General features: G+C 38.9%; 1 protein-coding gene across 2 annotated transcripts in view; it reads right to left on the reverse strand.

Moving 5' to 3' along the window:
• The window catches only part of tpcn2 (two pore segment channel 2), a 151,312-nt gene that overhangs the window by 17,853 nt on the left and 107,122 nt on the right, over nucleotides 1-26,337 (reverse strand). For both annotated transcript variants that reach the window (XM_061963836.2, XM_061963835.2), the window contains one exon: nucleotides 362-435. In XM_061963836.2, coding sequence (XP_061819820.1) covers nucleotides 362-435 — 74 coding nt within the window. The remainder of the gene's footprint in view (nucleotides 1-361; nucleotides 436-26,337) is intronic.

A 26,337-nucleotide genomic window follows, 5' to 3' on the forward strand; every position in this document is an offset into this window, starting at 1 on the left:
TCTACCGCTTATCCCTTTCGGGGTCGCGGGGGGTGCTGGAGCCTATCTCAGCTACAATCGGGCGGGATTACAATTATACAAAAATAAGATTTTGGAAATTAACTACTTCTTTCATATTTTTACCTGACAGGCTGTTGTTTTGGGGATAATCCCAGGTGTCACATGACAAGCACTCCAAAAGGTTTTCTATACTCACTAAGGGACTTGATATGACACATATTCATACTGTATTGGGTAAAGTTGGTAATCTAAAGATTTTATCTAAATTTGCTATCATGTGTTTGATAAGCTCTTTTCAAATTGCAAACAAACATCATTAGTCAGAAACATTTTGGGGTTTTTTAGTCAGATGACTTCATACCTCATGTGTGCTGGCGGTTTAATGACTCCTTCAAACAGCCAAATGCCAAATACAGCAAACACATAATAGACCACCTGTAAGAAACAATGTGCATTTAATATTGATTTATAATCTTATCTTCTCGTTTTACTATGCCAAATAATTAAAATGAACTCTTAGCTCATCTTTGCATATAAATAGTTTGATAAGGACAGTATTTTCATAATTTTTAATGATTCATCTAGGTATACCTTAGCATTGATCAGGAAATTACAGGGTGTGTAGTTAGCATGCAGTGCTGGAAGAATGCAGTCAAAGCAATCATTTTGAGGCCTGCACAGTATCATTGGCATTGTGTGTGTACATCCAAAGACAGGTCAAGACAATATTTTTACGGAAGTCGAAAAAAACGATACACACAATGGTTAAAGTTCCTGCTAAGCCTGGGCAATAAATCGATTTTATTGATAAAATTGATTTGTTTGTTCCAGACGATTTAAAACAAAAAAATCTATGTTTTCCTCTTCTTGGTCCGGCATATTTTTGCCCCCATAAGTTTCCGTAGTTTTCACCCTAACCCTAATTTCTTTAGCAGAGATTGACACCCCTTGCAAAACATGACTCGAGAACAAGAAGTGTGTTCCCAAAAAAGAACAGTAGTGAGGCCGAATAAATCAATATTCCATAAAAGGCATTCACTTGATGATACAAGCACAAACTTTGGCACAAAGTAAGTATAGGACCCTTTTTTTTTTTTTTAGAAAAGCATGTTACCCAACTGAAAATTCAAGATGGGCATCAGTTTTCAAGATGAATGTCTTGTAAAATAGGAGAAAAGAGTTTTCAGTTTAAAATGTGTACAAACACATTGATCCAAACATTAAATGGAGTGTATTTTAATATATACATTTTTTGACAATTATATTACAAAATGGCCACAAGTTTTTAAAGTTAAAATGCAGTGCTGGAAGTTAAAATGCAGTGCTGGAAGAATGCAGTCAAAGTACCGGTAATCATTTTGAGGCCGGCAAAGTGTCATTGACATTGTGTGTGTACACCCAAAGACAGGTCAAAACAATACTACACAACTCAAAATCTTTTGGAGCTGTTTTACAAAATCATCACATCTAGGATTATTTATTTAAAAACAATACTACACAACTCAAAATCTTTTGGAGCTGTTTTACAAAATCATCACATCTAGGATTATTTATTTAAATGCTGCGGCTAAGCGTTATCATTTTAAAATAAGAGTGATGTCAGTGGTTATTCATCCAGACTAGGTGCCACCAGGGGTGGCACCTAGTTATGCAGGGGTGGCACACATAAAACAGTCAGTCTACCCCAGGAGCAGCTGTAGCTACTATAGTAGTTTACCACAGTTATCGCCACCAAGTATGGAGTGAATTTGTAGAAGATAACATCATGCGACACACACCCATGACACCCCCCGCACTCAATCCAATATGAAATTTGAGACTTTTAGCCAGTGGTGGGCCATTAAGGCCAGCAAGGCCTTTAATTTACTTTCCCTAAATATCTAAAAGTATTCATATTCTCTTCATGTCATGCTATGCGACTTCCAGTGCTGTTGTTTTTAGGTTAGAGTTTGTATCCAATCAGAATTCAGCTCGCTTATGTTGCCATGCTGTACCAAATCTGCCCGGGGCCTTCAGAATCAACAATGCAGGCGCCTGTGCACTGTAAGTGAACGGACACATACAGGTGATAGACAATTGCCATAGCCAATCAGATCACGAGTTGTCAGTAAGGCCTTCTAGCTGGCCCTGACATTTACACATCCTGTGATTTGATACTCACTTGGGAGTCCCAAGTGAGTATCCAATCACACGTTGCGAAAACAGGAAGTGGCACCGGAGCCATACGAGGCATAAAAAGCCACAGAAAACTCACCGGTACTCACAAAGAAGGAGAGCAAAATGTTGATTAGGTTGCAGATATATATTTGCAAAGCCATTTTCAAGAAGGATACTTAAGAGAAACTACATCTTGTGAGACGAGTTCGGCCGACACCGGAAGCTATCCTGGCGGTGAAATGGTTTGCCCGAGACTTTCACACAAATCAACAAACTATGACCAACTACCGACTACGACGGTACCACTGGCTTATACGGCGTCAAATTGGTGTTACAAAATTGTGAGTTCAAATATCTTATTTCTTTATTTTTTCATGTTCCATTTGTTTTATACAATTCTTTTAATTTTGACAGTACTACGTAAGATATATTTTTAATTGCTGAAGCGGGTTTATTGAATGTTAAATGCGCCGAAAAATAGACTGTTTTGTACACTGTTGAGGGGTATCAATACAAAGTAGTGTGCAAGTGGGTTTCTGTATAGTATCTCCAGCCGTGTCCATGTGGTGACATAAATTACGGTATTTTGAGAGGTGAAGTCGGACAAAGTAGGACATCACTGAAGGCCTAAGTGAGAAACGCACCTACCTTTAGCAATATGGAATATAAAAATCTTGGAATTGGAGAATAATATAGATCCATGTTCAGGAATAATTGTTTTTATTATACAGACGAACGATATAATAACAGCATTGAATCCGACAACAAACTGCTATACAAAAAGTACACCAATATCAAACATTTTTTGGATCAATTCGACGATCCATTCAAAGTGATCGCTATCTCGAAGACTTGGATTAAAGATAGAAAGGAATAGACTTTAATCTACAAAGGTATGAACTAAACTACATCAACAGGACCAAGTAGCTTTGTATGTGATGAAGGACTTGCAACATCATGTGGTAAAAAACATATCATTTACGATTGATAATATTTTGGAATGTATAACCATTGAAATATGTAATGGAAAGAGCAAAGATGTACTAATCAGCTGTATTTAGGACACCTAAATCAAGCATTGAAATGTTTGAGGACTGGATTAGGGCAACATTCACTGAAATCAACCAGAAAATAATTTTCTTACGTGGTGACTTTAACATTGACCTCTTGAACCCTAATAAGCAAAATAACATTGACATTTTCATAGATACCAGGTAAAGCATGTGTTTGTGTGCAACAATCACAAAGCCAAGCAGAATCACAAATCACTGTTCCACACTTATTGATAACATTTTTACTAAAGATTTTGATAACAATACTACAAGTGGTCTGCTAATATCTGATATTAGAGATCGTCTACCAGTTTTCACAATCTATGTTGGAACCTACAAGAAGAGGAACATGGATGACAAACAGACATTTAAAAGATTATGTACAGAGGACAGTGTGACGGCCTTAAAAGAATGTTCTAAAAGAACAATGGTGGGATAATGTGTACAGTAAAAATGATGTAAACAAAGCATATGGTCATTTTTTTCAGTACTTTCATGACGCTTTATGATAAACATTGTCCATAGAAAAAATTAACTAGGAAGCAAAAAAAAACAAAAAAACAATCAACCATGGATGACAAAAGGACTGAAAAATGCTTGTAAGAAGAAAAATCAATTATATAGAACCTTTATAACGCAAAAATCTATAGAGGTAGAAAATAGGTACAGCAAGTATAAAAATAAGCTAACCAACATTTTACGAAAAACAGAAAATAATATTACAGTCATTTATTAGACAAGAACAAAAATAACATGAGATCTAGATGGGGCATACTCAATATTATTATTTTTAACAGTGCTAAAAATGACTACCCTACAAAATAACAAACGGCAATATGAACAAAGTGGTGGAACACTTCAATATTTACTTTATAAATATTGGAACAAACCTAGTGCAAAGGATTCCAGTTACCGGTTCAGTTGAAGACTGGAATGACTGTAGATAGAAATCCCAACTCTATGTTCATCGTTAATGTGACAATAGAGTAAATAATCAAAATACTAAAGAAAATTATTATGAAAGCGATAAAAAAAAAGTTATTGAAGAAATTTCAGAGCCTTTAACGTATATTAGCAATTTGTCATTTCAAACTGGAAAATTCCACCCAAAAATGAAAATAGCAAAATAAGTACCAACTATAGACCGGTTTCTTTACTTCCACAGTTTTCTAAAATAATAGACAAATTATTCAACAACAGATTGGACAAATTCATGAATAAAAGTGGAACACTCACATACAACCAAAATGGATACAGAGATAACATTTCAACATCAATGCCATTAATCAAAATAACAGAAGAAATTACGCAATAGATAGTAAACAGTATGCAGCAGCAGTGTTTATGGATCTAACGAAAGCATTTGACACAATTAATCATAAAATCCTAATTACAAAATTAGAATGATATGGCATCAGAAGCCTGGTCTTAAACTGGATAAAAAGCTAATTAACCAACAGGAAGCAATACGTGAATCGAGGTGAAAATATATCAACAGCGCTGGAAATATTTTGCAGTGTACCCCAGGGATCAATATTAAAACCAAAATTGTTCAATCTCTATATAAATGACATTTGTAAACTTACAAAGGACTTAAAGTTAGTATTATTTGCAGATTACATAACTGTGTTTTGTTCAGGAGATAACACTGAAGCTAATACAAATATAACAGAATAAATTAATGAATTAAAAAGATTGTTTGAAAAAACAGACTATCTTTGAATCTCAGTAAAACTAAAATGTAATTCGGTAACAGGAGAAGAGAGAGTCAAACACAAGTACAAATAGACGGAGTATATATAGAAAGAGTAAAATAAATAACATTTTGGGGCGTAATAAAAGATAAAATGAACTGGAAATCTCATATAAAAATATACAACGTAAGGTGGTAATACATCTTTTTTTATAATGAATAAAGCAAAATATGTTCTAGACCAAAATTCACTTCAAATTCTCTACTGCTTGCTAGTGTTACCGTATCTGAGTTATTCTGCAGAAAACTGGGGAAATAACTACAAAATTACAGTTCATTCACTAAAACTGTGTTACAAAAAAGATCAGTCAGAATAATACATAATGTTGGATATAGAGAACATACAAACACTTTATTTATGAAATTCCAAAATATTGAAATTCAATGATTTGGTGCATTTGCAAACAGCTACAATTATGCACAAACCAAACTACAACATGCTATCCAAGAATGTAAATTTTTTCACAAAAAAAGAAGAGAAATATAATCTTACAGAAAAATCTTACTTAAAACATTTGTATGCACGTACAACACTTAAGACCTTAAGAGTGAGTAAAAGAGAGCTTTTTGGCTAATGCCAGCATAAAGTGCATTGCAGTAGTCCAGGCGACTTGAAATAAAAGCATGCACGACTTTTCCAAAAAGGTTAAAAGATAAAAACGGTTTTTGTTTTGCTAAAAGACAAAGATGATAAAAACAAGATTTTAAAACGCCATTGACTTGTTTGTCAAGTTTAAAATCACTGTCTTAGTGACGCCAAGGCTGGTGACTTTGGGACGCACATAATTTTGCAATGGTCCCAAGTCAGTGAGGGCCGGACCAAAAACTACAATTTCCGTTTTTCCCTCATTCATTATTTACAAATTCTGGGCTAACCAAGCCTTGACGTCGCATTGACAGTTGAGAAGGGGTGTCAGGGGGCCGTGGCCTTTTGAAATCGGCATACAAATTTGGCAGTCTGCATAAAAATGATAAGACACTCCATGTCTCTTAAAAAGCTCACCAAGAGGGAGGAGATAAAGAGCAAACAGGATGGGGCCCATAATAGATCCCTGGGGGACACCACAGTAAAACGGTGCAGTCCCCCTGACACTCACACAGTCTCTCAGGCGGTCTAAAATAATTGTGTGATCGACTATGTCAAAGGCAGCTGTGAGATCTAAAAGCACTAAAATGGCAGAGCTGCCAGAATCAGTCATTTAAAGCAAGTAATTAAAAACCTTTAAAAGTGCAGATTCAGTACTGTGCAAAGCTTTGTATCCAGAATGAAATGGATCTGAAGTGCTATTTTCATCTAAAAAAGGCTGCAGTTGCACCTAAACACATTTCTCCAAAATTTTTGACACCAAAGGTAATTTAGAAATGGGCCAATAATTTGACAAACTTTTAGGATCAAGACCTGTGTTTTTAATCAAAGGCTCGACAACAGCTCCTTTACAAAAAGAGGTCACACTGCCAGAAAGTTGATGATGTCCCTAACAGAAAAAATCAATAGAGTCCCAGACCTCTTTAAAAAAGCGAGAAAGGACTGGGTCTGTGGGATATGACGAGGGTTTTAGTTTGTCAACTATTCCTGTAAGCTCAGGCATCGACACAGGCTCAAACTGACAAAACACAGCCACAGGAAGTGCCTCCACGGCTACACAAAAAGTGTATTGAGCGTGTGCGTGCGAGGGGGCGCGTGCTTGTTGCCACGGGGAAAAGGCAGGCCATGAGGTAGCAAGTACCTCTGCCTCAAAGTAGGGGGCGATATATTGTGAACTTGCAGTTCAAAAGTTCATGAACTGCCAACACCTGTTAACCCTTAAGAAGTAGAAGAAGAAAACAACAGACAACAACTGCTGCGCTTCCCGCAAACTGTGATGCTTTTTCGCCCTAAAAATGGAGGATTTGATTTCTAAAATAAGGAATTTTTCAAGACTGGACTTTCAATCAAAGCAAAAAGTCATTAATACTGGGAGACCAACGCCAGAGCTGCCAGATTTGATTCAAACGTGTGTGGTCCGAGGACAGAAAATAACTTGTTCATTTCAAAAGGAATGGTATACTGGAAAAGAATAGCTTTGTGCTACAAAAACGCGTCTTTATTCTAAACGAGTGACCGTGTTTGGATCCAAATGGGATATACTGATCTGAAAAACCTGCCAAGAAGCCTCGTAAAACATGAAAGCTCATCCCCCACATTCAAGGTCAGATTTCTTTAAAAACGTTTGGAATATCACGTCTTGATCTGGCTCTAAATGAACAATGGAGACTAAATATCAGCATCTACAATGCCAATGTAAAGGAAAATCGTGAGATATTAAAAGACCTGATAAACACCACTTGCTTTTTGGGGAAAGAGGAGCTTGCATTTCGTGGCAATTGAGAAAGAGAGACTTTGCCATGCCTTTTTGGGGTGGCATGGCGTAGTGGGTAGAGCGGCCGTGCCAGAAACCTGAGGGTTGCAGGTTCGCTGCCCGCCTCTTGACATCCAAATTGCTGCCGTTGTGTCCTTGGGCAGGACACTTCACCCTTACCCCCGGTGCCGCTCACACTGGTGAATGAATGATGAATGAATGATAGGTGGTGGTCGGAGGGGCCGTAGGCGCAAATTGGCAGCCTCGCTTCCGTCAGTCTACCCCAGGGCAGCTGTGGCTACGAATGTAGCATACCACCACCAGGTGTGAATGAATGATGGGTTCTCACTTCTCTGTGAGCGCTTTGAGTATCTAATAATAGAAAAGCACTATATAAAATCGAATCCATTATTATTATTACTATTATTTAAAACGCAAAGAAAAAGAGAAAAAGGAGGACTTCTACAACAAAGTCATAGAGATCTTCAGGCAGAAGGAAAGGCGAATGAACTTAATTTACAAGTAAAGGTAAGATATACTGTCTCGTGCAGGGGTCCCCAAACTAAAATGTTTTTATTTTTATTTTTTTTATTATTATTTGTTAAAATCTGTCCTTTCTAATCCATTTTCCACCGCTTGTTACTCTCTGTGTCTCTTAGCTGCACAGACATATCATAATGTCTAAAAATGCATTTTCCCATCGATAACGTGACATCATTCCGCTTGCGCTACAGTGTCGGGCGAGCACGCAGCAAGTGCACGCTCTTTCAGTCAATTAGTGCGCGAGGAATATATATATATATATATATATATATATATATATCAGTGACGTGCAGTCACTAGAGGCAGGTGAGGCGGGGCCTCACCTGCCTCTAGTGACTGCATCATGGAAAGAAAAAAAATGTAAAAAGAAAAAAAAAAATTAAATTGTTATATGTATCCAGTGATTATACTATAAAGTTATTTTCCATTTAACTTCACCAGTTTTAGATCATTTTTATTCAAAATCGCTTAATTTTCACATTTGCCGTTCAAATACTGAGAAGAGACGGTGCGGTGAACAGCAGCCAGTTGAGGCACGTCACTCAGTGCCGCAACATGGATTGCGCAATGACTCGGCTAACTGCTGGCCTGCTGTGCAGTGAGACTGTATTGCTATATGAACTATATTATACATTTCCATAGTTTAGTTAGCTATATAATATATAATGTACAGTGTATTTTGTCAACAACTGTATGTGTGTAAAGTATTTCTTGTGCTGAGCGATCATAAAACGGCTGCAAAAGACGCACTGGCTGAGGCTCGCCTCCTGCACCCCCGCCGTAGAATTGTTATATCAACTAAAGTGTGACGACCGGGCCGCATGGTGATGCGGGGCTCGCTCTCCCAGGAATGCAGATCGGGCTTCGGACACAGCGTGCAGGTAAGAAATGATTTATTTAAGAAATAAATTATACTGGAATAAACAAAAACGTGCTCATAGCACGGAAGGCAAAAACTAAAGGAGCTAGCGTGGGAGCTAGAAGGTAAAAAGGAGTCTAGCGTGGAAGCTAGCAGGTTCAGAGCAGGAAACAAAAGTCGTCATCTGTTGTGTGAAAACAAACTAGGAAGCAAGACAGAATGACAGGGAAGGCAGGCTTAAATAATAATGTCAGTGATGACAAACAGGTGCGCGTCAGGAACACACGCGGCAGGTGAAAATAATAAGCAGCCATGGTAACAAACTCAGGTGTACAAAACAGGCACTCAAGGAGTCGAAAACGTAAACAAAAATATGATCCGGGCAGCGGATCATAACATAAAGCCCACACTTAAACTTTCCACGTGCAAGATTGAATCTATTTTTAAAAATTATTTCATAAGAAGCCAAAAAGTGCAAAAACAATAATGTTGGTGTTGGAGGAGTTGTGAATGACTGCAGGGACACAACATTAGATACACCTGCAGACCGCAGGTGTACCTAATTCACAACTCCTCCAACACGAACATTATTGTTTTTGCACTTTTTGGCTTCTTATTAAATAACTTTTGTAACCTATTTTCATGGGCTTTCCTCTTTGTGATGTTATGCGCTGTTATACAGTATATGCCTTGAGCTCTTATTTTGAAGGCGCTAAGAGCGGAAGTGATGTCACGTTGCGGAGGTTTTTGAAAGAAGGTAAATAAAGTGGTCCTCGTGTAAACTGGAGCCTCCGTGTTTGTTATTTTGTAGTTTCATACAGTATAGGCGACATTTATAAACCCTCGGTTACACTTTTTTAAATAGATTCAATCTTGCACGTGGAAAGTTTAAGTGAGGGCTTTAGTTGCGGCGCATGGACTTAATTTCTAAGTAAAGGTAAGACCATAATAACGTTTTTTTTATTAAATGTGCTTTTTTGTGTGCTACAGTTTGTATGTGTAAAGTTAAAGTTAAGTTAAAGTACCAATGATTGTCACACACACACTAGGTGTAATGAAATGTGTCCTCTGCATTTGACCCATCCCCTTGATCACCCCCTGGGAGGTGAGGGGAGCAGTGGGCAGCAGCGGCGCCGCGCCTGTGAATCATTTTTGGTGATTTAACCCCCAATTCCAACCCTTGATGCTGAGTGCCAAGCAGGGAAGAATGCTGGTATGAGCTTTTAAACATAACCCGTTAACTGCTGCCAATCAAATGGTGAATAAGATACTCTTTAGGGTTCATATGTTTGTAAATCTGACTGTGATGAAGTCAGTGCCTCACCAGCCATCAACCTCACCGCACGTCACTGATATATATATATATATATATATATATCAGTGTTTCCCACACATTCATTTATTTGTGGCGGCCCGCCACGAAAGAATTACGTTTTTCGGCTTTTGACTCGCTCGACCGCTCATAAAAGCAATGGGACTCTGTCTGTGAATGTACCTTGTAGTTACAACTCCGGTGCAGTAGGTGGCGGTAGCCTACTATGCATTGCAACTCCGCCAATAGCACTTAATTCACCTGGTGGGCCAGAAGAAGAAGAAGAAGAAGAAGGAGACGACGACAACGAAGTAAAAGAACGGACCGACCGGATCAAAATACGAGGGTAATATAGGTTATAGGTAGATAGGTTATAGCTGCATCACTCGCGGCTCGTCCTATATTTAACGTTAATCCGCGATTTCACCGAGCGTTTCACTGACGTCGAGCAGCCTGACGCTGCTTCATTAACACCGCCGCTGTTTGACTCGGGGGCCGGGGCAGACGCACGCAGTAACAGTCACCTGTTACCATACCGACGAGCTAACGTGTCCAGGTTATAACCCTGTTGTCAATAAACACACGTGGAGACGGTGCTTCAGATACCGCATTAATACTGAAGCTAAATTGTCCACTGTCCACTGCAGCATGTGAATGCAATGAAAAGAATAAAACAGGTGGCTGACCTGTTCAGATGGGTGTAACTGCTACTGGTCAAATAATGTGAAATAGCATTTAATTTTACATGTATGCAATGCCATTTAAATGTAATTATAGATAATAATAATAATAAATACTGTGTAGTGTTGTAAATAGTCAACGGGAAGAATTTTAGTAAGATATAAGCCATGAGCACTACACAGCCAGAAAAAAAACCTAGGCAGGACAAGTAAAAATATTGGGGCAAGTAGATTTGAGAAGTCGGGCAAGTAGAAAAAAACCTTAACATTGAACCCTGCATGTGTTGAGCTGCTGCCGCTTAAGGTTAGACGGCACTGTACATAGAGCGGTTCTGCTCGTTAGTAATAAATTCTAATGTTGGATGTTCACTCCTTCACACAGATGAGTATAGAAAAATATTTTCAACGGCCGAAAAGGGCTCGACTTGGAGAGGAGGTAGGCCTACAGTCCGGACCACAGGAGGTATTATCAAAACAGTGTAGACACTTAGAAATCTCATAAAGAAAGTGAACAGACGTCCATCAGTGTGAAAATTAATTTGCTTCTAATACTTCCAGGCTTCAACTAGTGCCGCAGCTGTGGCAGCTGGCGCAGCTGAGGCAGTAAGAGAGGGCGAGGAGGAAGGGATAGTAAGTACGCAGGGAGATGTTGTAGGAGAGGAGGAAGACAGGCAGCATGTAGAGCCAGCTAGGGCGGAGGCAACAGGTGAGACTCAGCAACACTGAAAAATAAAGCAGGGTCAGATCAGAAATGCACTTTTCTCATGAAAAGGGTCCTATTTTATATTCTTATGTGCCTTATAGAGAGGACCACGACAAAACATAGAGCGACTGGTTTCGATCCAGAAGGCTAAAATGCCACAATTTAAGTCATGGCTGTATAACACCCAGCACGGTAAGCTCCAGTGTCTCCCTCTTCTCTGGAGGAGGGTCTGGCGAGCGAGACTAGCTCCAGTGCGACCTGTTCAGCAGCAGCAGGAGGAGGAGGAGGAGGTTGACTGACTGTGGCAGGACACCTCTGCCTCTGTTTCACTTTATGTTGCTGGTAAATAATATGGTTGTAGTAGTAGGCTAAAGTTAAATTATTTAGTATGCACTAATTAAAGGGGCAGAGCTTTAAGAGACATTTTAGCTTTTATATTTTATAAGATATATTTTTTGTAAGAACCACAATTAATAAATATATTTCAGTGAATAACTAATTGTTCAAATCTGTATATAGATATGTACATAAAGTGTTGTAATTATATTCCAACTCCGCGTTCTTCTTGGTCATCGCCGCTGCCGCCCCCCGCCCACACCACCAAAAATAGATGCCTGTCCTGTGGGAAACACTGTATACATATATATATATATATATATATATATATATATATATATATATATATATATATATATATATATATATATATATATATATATATATATATATATATATATATACACAGCCCGGCCCCAAATTGTTTTAACCCAATGCGGCTCTCAAGTCAAAAAGTTTGGGGACCCCTGGTCGAGTGTCTGCTCTGCAGTGCTGTGTTAATTGTGTGCTAAGTGTGTTGAAATATTTTATTCTAGCATCATACTGTGTGTTTTTGTGATTTTGAGCCGGTGCTATTGCATCATACTGTCATGTTTGTAAATCTGACTTGTGAGTCAGTGACTTAGCATCATACTGTATGTTTGTAAATCTGACTAGTGGGTCAGTGCCTCCCCAACCTCAAACCTCACTGCACGTCACTGGACGGGAGTGGAAGAAGTGTTAAAAGATGGAGCTAACTGTTTTAATGACATTCAGACTTTACTTAAATCAATAACGGCGCAGCATCTCCTCATCCGTGGCTCACTAGTGCAACAACAACACCGGAAATGTTTCCCGTGAAAAACCGTCCGACCGGAACTCTAATAACTAAAGTTCCTTGGGTGAATTATGTAAACTCACTACACCGGTATGTTTTAGCGCTTTCATGGCAGATATAAGTAAGAACTTTACACTACTTTATGGCAACAGCGGAGGATGAATGTTTCATAACAAAAAGATAGAGAAAAAGAAGAAGCTTATCGACTACGATGTCGACACTAACTACAATGGTGGACGCACGCAAATTTTCAGGATTTATGCAAATCCCAAATACAGATCAGCAGGTACCAGAAGGTACGAAAAGTTATATAATATGTCTTACCTTACACACACACCATAATAATACTTGTATGTTGAAGCACAGTACAATCAACAGTGCGGCTTCATAGCTTACCAAAGGCGTACTAAAACATGTTGATAGATTTTTGAGCGCCGTGTGTAATGTTCTATATTTTCAACGGAACATATAATATTTTGGTGTTGTTTACTTGAGTCATATTGCAGTCTACACATATCTAATCAATTATTATTATTATTATTATTATTATTATTATTATCTCTTATGTGTGACTGCCATCATATTGCAGTCGACACATATCTCTTATGTGTGACTGGTCACACTTATCATTTTACTATGTACCAAATAAAATAGCTTCGAGGTCAGTAAGCACAACAAAAATGATTTCGTAGATTAGGCGCACCGGGTTATAAGCCGCACTGTCGAGTTTTGAGAAAATAAAAGGATTTTAAGTGCGCCTTATGGTCCGAAAAATACGGTATGTCAAATTTTCTCTTTAACAAAGTAAAATTGTAACATTCATAAACCAACCATCCATCCATCCATTTTCAACCGCTTGTCCCTTTTGGGGTCGCGGGGGATGCTGTAGCCTATCTCAGCTGCATTCGGGCAGAAGGCGGGGTACACCCTGGACAAGTCGCCACCTCATCACAGGGCCAACACAGATAGACAGACAACATTCACACTCACATTCACACACTAGGGCCAATTTAGTGTTGCCAATCAACCTATCCCCAGGTGCATGTCTTTGGAGGTGGGAGGAAGCCGGAGTACCCGGAGGGAACCCACGCAGTCACGGGGAGAACATGCAAACTCCACACAGAAAGATCCCGAGCCCGGGATTGAACTCAGGACTACTCAGGACCTTCGTATTGTGAGGCACATGCACTAACCCCTGTTTCACCGTGCTGCCACATTCATAAACATCCATCCATCCATCCATTTTCTACCGCTTATTCCCTTCGGGTCGTGGGGGGCGCTGGAGCTTATCTCAGCTACAATCGGGCGGAAGGCGGGGTACACCCTGGACAAGTCGCTACCTTATCGCAGGGCCAACACAGATAGACAGACAACATTCACACACAAGGGCCAATTTAGTGTTGCCAATCAACCTATCCCCAGGTGCATGTCTTTGGAGGTGGGAGGAAGCCGGAGTACCCGGAGGGAACCCACGCAGTCACGGGGAGAACATGCAAACTCCACACAGAAAGATCCCGAGCCCGGGATTGAATTACTCAGGACCTTCGTATTGTGAGGCACATGCACTAACCCCTGTACCACCGTGCTGCCACATTCATAAACATATTGTTCAAATTCAAACAGATTAGGTTAATGATTTAAAATATTACACAGTGTGCCTTTAAGAGCATTTACACAACAAATCAATTACCTGGACTGATTGGAACTCGAATCACGGTGGAATAACATTTGGTGGGACTGAGATAATGTTCAAAACAGATGAATGTGCCTGTTTTTGTGTTGGCAGGCAAACACTTTAAACACGTTTCTGTAAAAAAGATATTGTAATATGTATAGTATATTGTAAAATGACTGAGGTTTAGTGAAGGAAAATATGTGTGGAACCTGGCTGCTCATCATCGGTCATCATCTATCAAAAAACAATGGCCGCCACCCGGATATGTGTCTGCAGATAAACATTGTCCACCAATATGTGCGCGCACTGCACGCCGAAAAAGCTTGCCCCCCACCCGAATATGTGCGCGTTGAATCCGCCGATTAAGATTGCCTGGTAATATATGCGTGCCGCAGGGGGAGGGGGAAAATGGCGTCGCCTACGCAAGTTACGTGACACAAATTGCCCGCCACTACAATGAGAAGTATAATCGATAAAACATTGAATGTTAAGAGTACCGGTATGTGAACCATTCTTACTTTGTTTACTTCCCTGACCTCCTAAAAGGTTTTGTAATCCATAAGAAGTATCTAGGCATTGTTGTGCCATGGGATCACCAAGTGCATCCAGTTCCAGAAATAACAGGAGCACAGTGGATGAGGAGGAAAAAGGTGACAGAGGTAAAATATTATCATTCCATATGTATCAGGTCTATCTGAGAAACTGAGAAGAATTTTTAACCAACAACATCATTTGCAAATGCGGTGTTAGTTCCCACTGTTATGCTGATGACACCCAACTTTACATGCCCCTAAAGCTGACCAATACGTTAGCTTGTAGTCATCTGGAGGTGTGTCTTAATGATATTAAACAATAGATGTCCGGAAACTTTCAGCATCTTAACGTTAAGAAAACGGAAATGTTGATTATTGGTACTGCTAGACTCAGGCTCTTATTTAAGGATACCACATTGAAATTTGATAATAAAACAATCGTACAAAGTGACTCGGTGAAGAATCTGTCTCATTTTCAACCCAAGTGTTTCGTTTGAGCTGCACATTAAGTGTTACTAAAACAGCTTTCTTTTATCTCTGGAATATCAGTAAAATATGTCCCATTTTGTCAATCAGATCATGAAACATGCGTTTGTTACGTCTTGTCTCAATTACTGTAACAAATTATTTTTGGGTCTCCCCATGTCCAGTATTAAATAATTACAGTTGGTTTAAAATGCGGCTGCTAGACTTTTGACTAGGACAAGAAAGTTAAATCATATACTATTTGGTTCAGCTGCACTGGTTCCCAGTACACTTAAAATCCAACTTTTAAGTTTTATTACTTATAAGGCTGCAGCTAACGATTATTTTTCTATCGATTAATCTATAGATTATTTTTTCGATTAATCGGTTAATCTATAGATTATTTTTTTCGATTAATCTATAGATTATTTTTCCTTTTACCGATTATTTTTTTTATTTAAAATGAAGATGAAAAAATAAATGTAGGCCAGTTTTTTCAAAAGGCATGGCTTTTATTTACAAAAAAAAAAGTATGGCCACTCAGTCAACATTGACAACAACATGACAAAATATTCTGTAACAATGTAAACATTTAACAAAATTAAAAGTAGCTTATTTGCTTTTAATGTGCAAATATAAAAGTAAACATCCAGTGCAAATCTTAATATTCTGCAATAGTATAAGCATTTCAAAAGTAAAAGTATTGCTTATTTTGCTTTAAATTGTGCAGAAATAAAGATAAACATCCAATTCAAAAAAGTGCAAAACGGAAATATTCTGTAACAACATTGTAAACATTTCAACAAAAGTAAAAGTATTGCTTATTTGCTAAAATGTGCAAAAATAAAGATAAACATCCAATACAAAAAAGTGCAAAACGAAATATTCTGTAACAACAGTGTAAACATTTCAACAAAAGTAAAACTTTTGCTTATTTTGCTTAATAACACAACAATGATAGTATGATTAAAGTGAAAGTTAATTGTTCGTTTGTACATAGTATACGTAATTGTTAATGTTGTAAAAGGTATTTGCACAACTAATTAACGTTAGCGTTAAAGAGGAGCGCGTCTTTGTAAACACTGAACAGGCACGCCAAACGCTCCTCTCAGAGCGAAACGGTGCTTTAGTTTATGAATTTACAACGCAGATACAAATGACACATTCATGTTTTTGTGTAATGATGACAACGTATACTCACGCGGACGATTGACTAGTTGATGGTGATGGCAAGAACGCTGCCGTTGTGCTGCTATGATAGGCCATTTCCGCTCGACACAGTGTGCATACAACAACATTATTAGCAGAGGTGGGTAGAGTAGCCAGAAATTGTACTCAAGTAAGAGTACTGTTACTTTAGAGATGTATTACTCAAGTAAAAGTAAGGAGTAGTCACCCAAATATTTACTTGAGTAAAAGTAAAAAGTATGTTGTGAAAAAACTACTCAAGTACTGAGTAACATACACACACATATCATATATATATATATATATATATATATATATATATATATGTGTGTGTGTATATATATACACACACACACACATACATATATATATATATATATATATATATATATATATATATATATATATATATATACACATTGATATATACAGTATATAATTTATATTTATTTATTTTGCCGTTTTTGTTTACATGTTAAAGGTGTTTTAATGAATATACATGCATGTTTAACATATAGATTCCTTTCTTTCATGAAGACAAGAATATAAGTTGGTGTATTACCTGATTCTGATGACTTGCATTGATTGTAATCAGGAAGCAGTGCTGGTAACGTCCACGTTTTCAAATGGAGGAGAAAAAAAGTTCCTCCTTTCTGTCTAATACCACATGAAAGTGGTTGTTATTTGGCATCTTATTTGTCCACCTTCCATATTCGTTTTTATACACTTTACAAGAAATACATTGGCGGCAAACTCCGTAGCTTGCTAGCTTGTTTGCGCTGGCTTTCGGAGACACTTATTTTGAAAGCGCAGGCGCGATGGAGCGGGACTTTTATTGTGAAGACAGGAACTGTGCAGTCAGTCTTTACGGTTGAAATAAAAAAAGGGTCTTTTTTCCTTCACACTTTTGATTGATTGATTGGAACTTTTATTAGTAGATTGCACAGTACAGTGCATATTCCGTACAATTGACCACTAAATGGTAACACCCGAAGTTAGCTCGAAGCCAGTCAGGTCATGTGACCCCTGGCTCTGTTTGATTGGTCCAACGTCACCAGTGACTGCATCTGATTGGTGGAACGAAGTGAAACGTCACCAGTAAGGCAGGCACTATGAAGGTCTGTCTGACAGACCAAAACAAACAAAGCGTGCATTAACAGATCGATAAAAATTAGTAGCGAGTAGCGAGCTGAATGTAGATAAAAGTAGCGGAGTAAAAGTAGCGTTTCTTCTTAGGCCGTTTATTGAAATATTCCCACACTTTTGACGACTTTTGGCGTGCTTTTTTCCCCTCGCTCGCACCGCTCGCATCGTCTGCTTTGCGCTACGCCATGACGGTAGTGTGACGTAAATATGCGACGCGTCGATGAACAAAAACGTCCTCGACGTATTTACGTAACCGATGACGTCGACTACGTCGACGCGTCGTTTCAGCCCTAATTACTTACATACAAAATATTAATCAGTTTAGCACTATTTTATCTTGCTGATTCTACTGTACCCTACGCAGGGGCGCCGCTAGGGATTTTGGGCCCCATGAAAATAATCTTTACAGGGCCCCCAACACAGTGTCATTATTTTTTCTGTATTATAATTTCATCATCATTAGGGGCCTCTCTGGGCCCCCCTCCATCACGGGCCCCTAGAATCCGTCTCCTTTACCCCCCCTTTTCGGCGCCCCTGACCCTACGTTCCGTTTTTGAAACCTACGTTTTTCAAACCTACTTTTCAAAAACGCCGACTTATTAATGATTCCCAAAACCTCACAAAAGACTCCAGAGCATTTTCTATTCGAGCTCCAGTACTCAGGAGTGCCCTACCGGCAAATTAGAGATGCCACCTCGGTAGAAGCATTTAAGTCTCACCTTAAAACTCAACTATATACTGTAGCTTTCAAATAGACACTATTTTAGACCAGTTGACCCACTGCTTCTCTCTCTCTTATCCCCTCCTTTCCTGCAAGGAAAGATTACCAGATGGTCACGTATAATCCTTGGAGAGGTACCAATCTGGAGGATGTGATAGCTCTTCTAAGTCATGACCTAGTGTTGACCACTCCTCTATGACTTAGATGGAGACATCCTACAACCCTCTGTTTGCCCCCAATGGACTGGACTCCACATTATCATAAATTATGTCATTGTGGTTTGTGCAGCCCTTCAAGGCACCTGTGATTAAGGGCTATATAAATTAACGTTGATTGACTGATTTCAAAGCACAACCAAGGCACACTGGTGACATTACATGTGTTCATTGTCAGCTGATAGTTTATTTGCTGTAGTTTACAAACAGTAAGTTGTCATACTAAACTGTAGTTTGTTGTCTACTTTAGTGTCCAGATGCTAACTAATAAATAATAGAAGTATAGTTAGTTGCATTGCACTACTAGAAATGCTTCAATAATGCAGCTGAACTGAAATGCAGAAGAAATGTACAGTATTGTAAGAATATGTTTGAATGTACAGTAGGAATGGTTTGAATATTGAAGAATGCTCGTTGAAATGTGAGTAGAATGTAGAACGAAAGGTGTGAACGGTTAAATTGTGAAATTATTGAAGAATACTCGTTGAAATGTGAGTGGAATGTAGAACGAAAAGTGGGAACGGTTAAATTGTGAAATAGTTTGAATGTAGAAATACTGTGATTGTAGGAATTGTTGGAAACTACTTAAACCAGGGGTGTCCAAACTTTTTGCAAAGAGGGCCAGATTTGATAAAGTGAAGATGCCTTCTGATGTTTTTTTTAACAACAAAAGTCACATGCAAATGTGCACTATTATAAAACAATGTTCATTGTCACAATTCTCTATTTTTTTAAATGGCAGTGTAACCAAATATAAGCCACTCAGGCAGACGTGGACAACTCTAAAAACACAATTTTGCCTTTAATTCATATCTGGAGAGTCAGATAACTTTGAACTGTATGGGATACCTTAATTTTCCTTGAGTTTGATAAATATCTTTGCTTCATGAACATTTTAAACAGGAGTTATATGTAATGCAAAGTTGTCTGTTATCATTAAAGTTTAAAACAAGTTAATTTTGCTCTTGTCTTTTATAATATTTTTCAGAGAGTACACATCTACAGGTACACAACATCAACAGTTATAACCAAATCTTATTCAAGATGTTTAATAAAATAAGATAAAAAGTGCCAAAAGTCCAAGTGCATAAGTATGCTTTTGGCTTTTCACTGTTAATAGTGACAGATTCAAAACATTCAATTTCAGATTGATTAAGAAACCAATAACTTGCTGTCACTAATGAGAAGGGTGATACTGAGATCTGGATTTCAGTAAAGAGGCCAGGTGTGGTTTGAGGGAAGTGGTTGAAATGCGTAAAATGTCACGCAAGTGGGGGTGACTTTGTCTTGACCTCAGTCGGTTCTTGTTTAAGTTCATGACAGAGAATGTCTGCTCACACAAATATGTGGAGCCGAATAAGCTCAGCATTTTCTTAGCAAATGTTCGCATTTCTGGAAACCTGCCTTTATCCAGCTGCCTGTAAAAGTCAACAAGAGAAAGCTGCTGGTGTTTATCGCACTGCTCATCATCACATTGCAGCTCAATAAGCTTTAGCTGTGGAGGAGCATTGTAAGGGTCCACAGAGAAGGGAGAAAAGAAAATCAACATGTCCTTTTCAATAACAGCAAAATCCTGAAAGCGTATGTTCTATAGAAAGAGATGCGATAGCTATTGCATAACTCATCATTTGCGCAACGATGTTGTCCAGTGGGAAACTGTCGATGACCTCTTTCAAAGCTGGGAAGTGCGCAGTGCAGGGCTCTGTTTGGGACAATTGTCTTTGGAAAAGACAATGATGTGAGCGTACAGCTGGCTCACCAATGCATCGTGTCCTTGCAGATTAACATTCAGCGCAGATGCTTCGTTATCCATCCATCCATCCATTTTCTACCGCTTATTCCCTTTGGGGTCGCGGGGGGCGCTGGAGCCTATCTCAGCTACAATCGGGCGGAAGGCGGGGTACACCCTGGACAAGTCGCCACCTCATCGCAGGGCCAACACAGATAGACAGACAACATTCACACTCACATCCACACACTAGGGCCAATTTAGTGTTGCCAATCAACTTATCCCCAGGTGCATGCTTCGTTATGTCAACCAAAAAAGCCAAATCTGCCAGCCATACAGGATCGGACAGTTCTTCCATCGGTTGCCTCTTTTCACATAAAAAACTTTCAATTTCCTCTCTGAGAGAGAAAAATCGCTGCATTGCGGACCCCCGACTTAGCCACCTCACATCCTTGTGATATATTACGTCTCCATATTAAGCCTGAATGTCAAGCAAGAACTGCTGAAACTGTCAGTGGTGTAGAGCTTTAGAGCGAATATAATTGATTGCCTTTACCACTGGTTTCATATCATGATCAAATTTGAGATGTTTGGCGCAGAGAGCTTGCTGGTGAATTATACAGTGAAGTTTAATAGTGTTACCTCCTTCTTCGCTGACTTTATTGCAGATCAGTGTGGACAATCCACTTCGCTCACCAGCCATGGCAGGCGCACCATCGGTAATGATCCCAGAAACTTTACTCCATGGTAGTTTCAGATCATCAACAGCTTCACAAACAGAAATGAAAAAATATATTCCTCTGGTTTGGCCTTTGAGACTTTGGAGGTCAAGCAGCTCCTCTGTTACGTTCATGTTGTCATCAACTCCTCTTAAAAAAAACAAGAACTGTGCAGTGTCAGATACATCGGTGCTTTCATCACAGGCTAATGACAAATAATCAAAACCCACTCCCCTGTCCCCCAGTTGTCTCTGAATATCTGATGATATGTCCTCGACTCTCCAGGCCACATTGTTACGTGCCAGGCAAACATTCATAAATTCTTCCTTCTTTTCGGGGCAAACATTCTACACCATTTTCAGGACACAGTCTTTGATAAATGTACCTTCAGTAAAAGGTTTGCCATGTTTCGCTATTAACATGGCCACTTCGTAGCTTGCTTTGGTGGTACTTTCCTTTGACTCACAGGCCCAAAAATTGCTGTTGTGATGCAGAGCAGCTTGCAGTTGTTTCACTTTTTCAGCGCGGTCACTCCCTGTTAGCTTATTGTATGTGTTAGCATGTTTAGTTTGGTAGTGTCTCTTTATGTTGAAATCTTTAAACAAGGCAACAGTCCCTTGACAAATAAGACAAACACAATTGCCTCGATCTTCAGTGAAGAAGTACTGTAATTCCCACCTTTCCTGAAAGCGGCGCCCCTCACTATCAACTTTCCTCTTTTTCTTTGCAGTCGCCATGGCAGTAATGACCGGAGATGGGTTTGCCACAAAGATGCAGAGCCAGACAGCATTAATTAGTGGTGTTGCCACCATGTGGTGAAAGGAGAAATTACATTTTAAAGTTTTGTGATTTATTTATTCTGTTAGACAGTGCTAGCGGGCGATAAATAATATGTCATAAGACGGAAGTTGCCGGCCGTATGAAATCTTACCGCGGGCCGGACTTTGGACATGCCTGACTTAAACGTTCTATGAATATAGAAACGATAAATGTATGTTTTAATATTAAACTATATGACTGGCTGCAAAACCAGCTGAAGAAGCAAGCATGATAGAATTCACATACTAATTTTACCCTCCTGGATCCATCCGAAATTTCGGCCAAAGCGGGATTTTAAAACCGGGTCTCCTGCTTCACAGTCACACACTTTATCCATTGAACTAGATGGCCAGGCTGTCACACGAGTTTCCAGCCTACGTAAAAAATGACATGTGTGCACCCACAAATGCATTGCTGTAACAGGACTGCCTTTTTGGCAAATTTCAGGGACGAATCAATATTTTTCCTTTACAATAAACTATACTACATGATTTTATGCAACATTTACTTGCAAACATGCCTACTTAAATGAAAAAAAAGTTGAAACCATGACTGAGATTGATAGATGGAAGTAAGACGTCCCTTGCAAAATCACTATCCCTTAAATTGATGAGGCAATCAACAAAATATATCTGCATCACATGTCCCTGTTGATGTCATGTCCGGTTCCCTTACAAGACAACATAAATGAACTAGTATGGTACTATGAAAATTATATATAACTTTGTTAAATGTAAAACTACAATTTAGGTCAAAGGCACTATTACAAACTACATTTAAAAATTACAATTTATCACCAATAAAATGTCTGAGCTGCAAAAGTGACAATGCTTTAAAAGTACAAAGCAGATTCTTAATATAATTGGTCAAAATTACATGGTTTCCCAAAATGCTTTGCTGTGACAGTCATTATTTGGCTAATTTTAGACTAAATCAAATATTTTTTACAACAACTATTTCCTGATAGTGTGGAGCATTTACTTGCAGAAAAGTTAGTTTAAAGGGGGACGGGAGTAACCGTAAATGATAAAAGTGGAAAGAAAAGCTGACCAACACGCCGGATTGTAGTCAGCTGGAGGCGTGTCTTAATGAAATTAAACAATGGATGTCCGCTAACTTCTTGCAACTCAGCGCCAAGAAAACGGAAATGCTGATTATCGGTTCTGCTAGACACCGGCATTTATTTAATAATACCACCTTAACATTTGACAACCAAACAATTACACAAGGTGACTCTGTAAAGAATCTGGGTATTATCTTCGACCCAACTCTCTCGTTTGAGTCACACATTAAGAGTGTTACTAAAACGGCCTTCTTTCGTCTCCGTAATGTCGCTAAAATTCATTCTATTTTATCCACTAGCGACGCTGAGATCATTATTCATGCGTTCGTTGCGAATATTTTGATGGTGGATTGGTTGAAATCACTTTAAAGATATAGGAAAAGATGTCGAACAAAAAGGATTAAAACACTGTAAAATGATAAATTACTGTGAAACCGGTAATTTGGGGAAATGTTTGTTGAATGAGCCCGCATTACATACTTTGATTGTAGGGATGATTTGAATGTTAAAATTCAGAAACTGTACTGAAACATACTATGAATATATATGTTGTAATTTGTAATGGTTGGAAGTTGGAACCAAACTATATGACTCTTGGATGTACGGCTGCAAAACATTTTTGGAAAATATTTTTGCCAATGGTCCCTTTGGGATTTGATCCCACATCACTAGGTTGAAAGGCAGATATGTTATCCATTCTGACAAACATCCGAGCTGTCAAAATTATGTCGAACTCTTGTTGTCAGAAGGAGCGATTTAGGCGTTTAAAATGACATTGAACCCCCCTAATTCTTTGCTGCAACAGTACTAAGTTTTTAGTTAATTTTGGGGATATATTAATGTATTCTTTACAATAAAATATATTACTTGATTGTATGAAACATTTACTTGCATACAAGCTATTATTTAAAGAAAAAAAAATTGAAACTTAAAATGATAGGGGAGATAAAGAGGTCGCAGTTCAAATTATATCATCTTGTGCAATATGACCTGCATCAACTCACATTTCGCTGCTGGATCCTTGCCGTTACAAGATAACCATAATGTCAGAATCAGAATCAGAATCAGCTTTATTGTCATTACGCAAGGTAACGAGATTGAGGCCATTCCATACAGTGCGATGTGTGCATGCTAGAAAAACAATGTGCAAATATATAAAAATTTAAAAAATGTAGAAGTACAATGAATATGGTGTGAAATGAATATATACATGAAAAAACAAAACAAAAACAGGGTGGTTGGTGGAATGGGTTATTGCACCGAAGAGAAGGCAGTTATGAGGGACAATGGGGCAGTCCGTTCAGGATGGTTATGGCCCTGGGGAAGAAGCTGTTCTAACCATAATGTGAAGTATGTTCCAGAAGCACAATTAAATACAAATACAAGTTATATTGCATAGATAAAGTAACATTAATATAATAGATGGATGGGTAATGCAAAGCCACAAAAGGGACTATTTATTTAAATACAAAAATAGCCTCAATCGTTTACTCTTAATGCAATAGGTCAAAATGACATTACCCAAAATGCATTTCTGTGAAAGGATTGCTTTTTTGCAAATTTCAGACTGAATAACTAAAAATATATTTTCTGATAGTGTTGAACATTTACTTTGTTACTTCAAGGTTATTTTCAGGGAGAAAAAAGGCAACTGTAAGTGAGAATGGTGGGGGGAGTACAAATTGTATTGTTCAAAATTTTGGAAAATCATGAATACTGTAAAAAATTTGAATTTTTGGGGTGAAGAAAGTACCAAGTTTTATTGTCCTGATCAAGACGAATGTTTTAATGGTGGAATGGTTGAAATAATTTGAAAGAGGTGGGAGGAGTAGTCGAAAGAAAAAAAAGGGTGAAAATACTGTCAAATGAATTACTGTAAAATTGATAATATTGGGGAACGTTTGTTGAATGAGCCCGCATCAATCGGATAAACGGTTTGGGAGTTAGAGGCGGACGAAAAACGCTACGGCAGAATAATATTTAAATTCATACATTTTTGTGTAGAATAACAGTATGAATGCCTATCATTCACACAATTAAATAGCCACGCCTGAATTGGCAGGATGTGCCAGTGCGGCAGAGCCGAGCCAAGGATAACAGGGCTTCAGTTAGCTGTAAGGTGCACAGATCACACAGGACTTTAATAGCACTGGATGAACTATCGTGCTAGGTTTACGGCATTTGGGTGTTTGAACCTAGATGTATCCCATATCTCAATGTGCTTATGTATTTTGTATGATTGGGTGGCAAAAAGATAGCCCCTTGGCTTTAAACCGTTCAAAATGTCTGCTAATATTTTGTTGAGTTGTATTCCTAAAACTAACTGGAGGAAGTGTTGCCTCTGTCAGACTGATACAAAAGCAGAGTTGAAGACACCTCTTGTTTTGAGCGTAGTTATGATGGCTATTCCAGGATAGCTAAAATCCTACTACAATTCCAGGTGTTTTTCAATGTTACCCATCAGGTTAGAGACATTCAGAATGGATGAAGGAGGTGGTATTGACAATACAAAATTGGCGCAATGTTTGGCAATGACAAACTTGAGCGTTCCTAAAATAATGCCGAGGGCGATGCAAATGCTATTGCATCAGCCTCAAGTGTACACAGTTGTGTGCATGCAAATGTGGGTACTATACGATTAAATAATTAACCACCTAAATCAAAAAATCAAAAAAATACACTAAAAGAAAATAATTTCCTGCTCTATATGCCCCAAGTGGAGGAGTTCAAGTAACTCGGAGTCTTGTTCACGAGTGACAGGCGGATCGATGCGGCGTCTTCAGTAATGCGGACGCTATATCGATCCGTTGTGGTGAAGAAGGAGCTGAGCCGGAAGGCAAAGCTCTCAATTTACCGGTCGATCTACGTTCCCATCCTCACCTATGGTCATGAGCTTTGGGTCATGACCGAAAGGACAAGATCACGGGTACAAGCGGCCGAAATGAGTTTCCTCCGCCGGGTGGCGGGGCTCTCCCTTAGAGATAGGCTGAGAAGCTCTGTCATCCGGGAGGAGCTCAAAGTAAAGCCGCTGCTCCTCCACATCGAGAGGAGCCAGATGAGGTGGTTCGGGCATCTGGTCAGGATGCCACCCCAACGCCTCCCTAGGGAGGTGTTTCGGGCACGTCCGACCGGTAGGAGGCCACGGGGAAGACCCAGGACACGTTGGGAAGACTATCTCTCCCGGCTGGCCTGGGAACGCCTCGGGATCCCCCGGGAGGAGCTGGACGAAGTGGCTGGGGAGAGGGAAGTCTGGGCTTCCCTGCTTAGGATGCTGCCGACCTCGGATAAGCGGAAGAAGATGGATGGATGGATGGATGGATGCTCTATATGATATATTGTGCAAATATTTAGCAAAATGTACAGAGAAAATTGACATTATCCTACCTACCAGGAACAGTGTAATCCTATGTCTAATGCACTAGCCTACCCCAGATTAGTAGTACCACATCCTCTTATACTTCTGATTTATGTAATAGCTATTTTTAATGGTTCGTGTGTGTGTGTGTGTGCGTG

The sequence above is a fragment of the Nerophis lumbriciformis genome, linkage group LG06 (genome assembly GCF_033978685.3).
Source record: "Nerophis lumbriciformis linkage group LG06, RoL_Nlum_v2.1, whole genome shotgun sequence".
NCBI lineage: Eukaryota > Metazoa > Chordata > Actinopteri > Syngnathiformes > Syngnathidae > Nerophis > Nerophis lumbriciformis.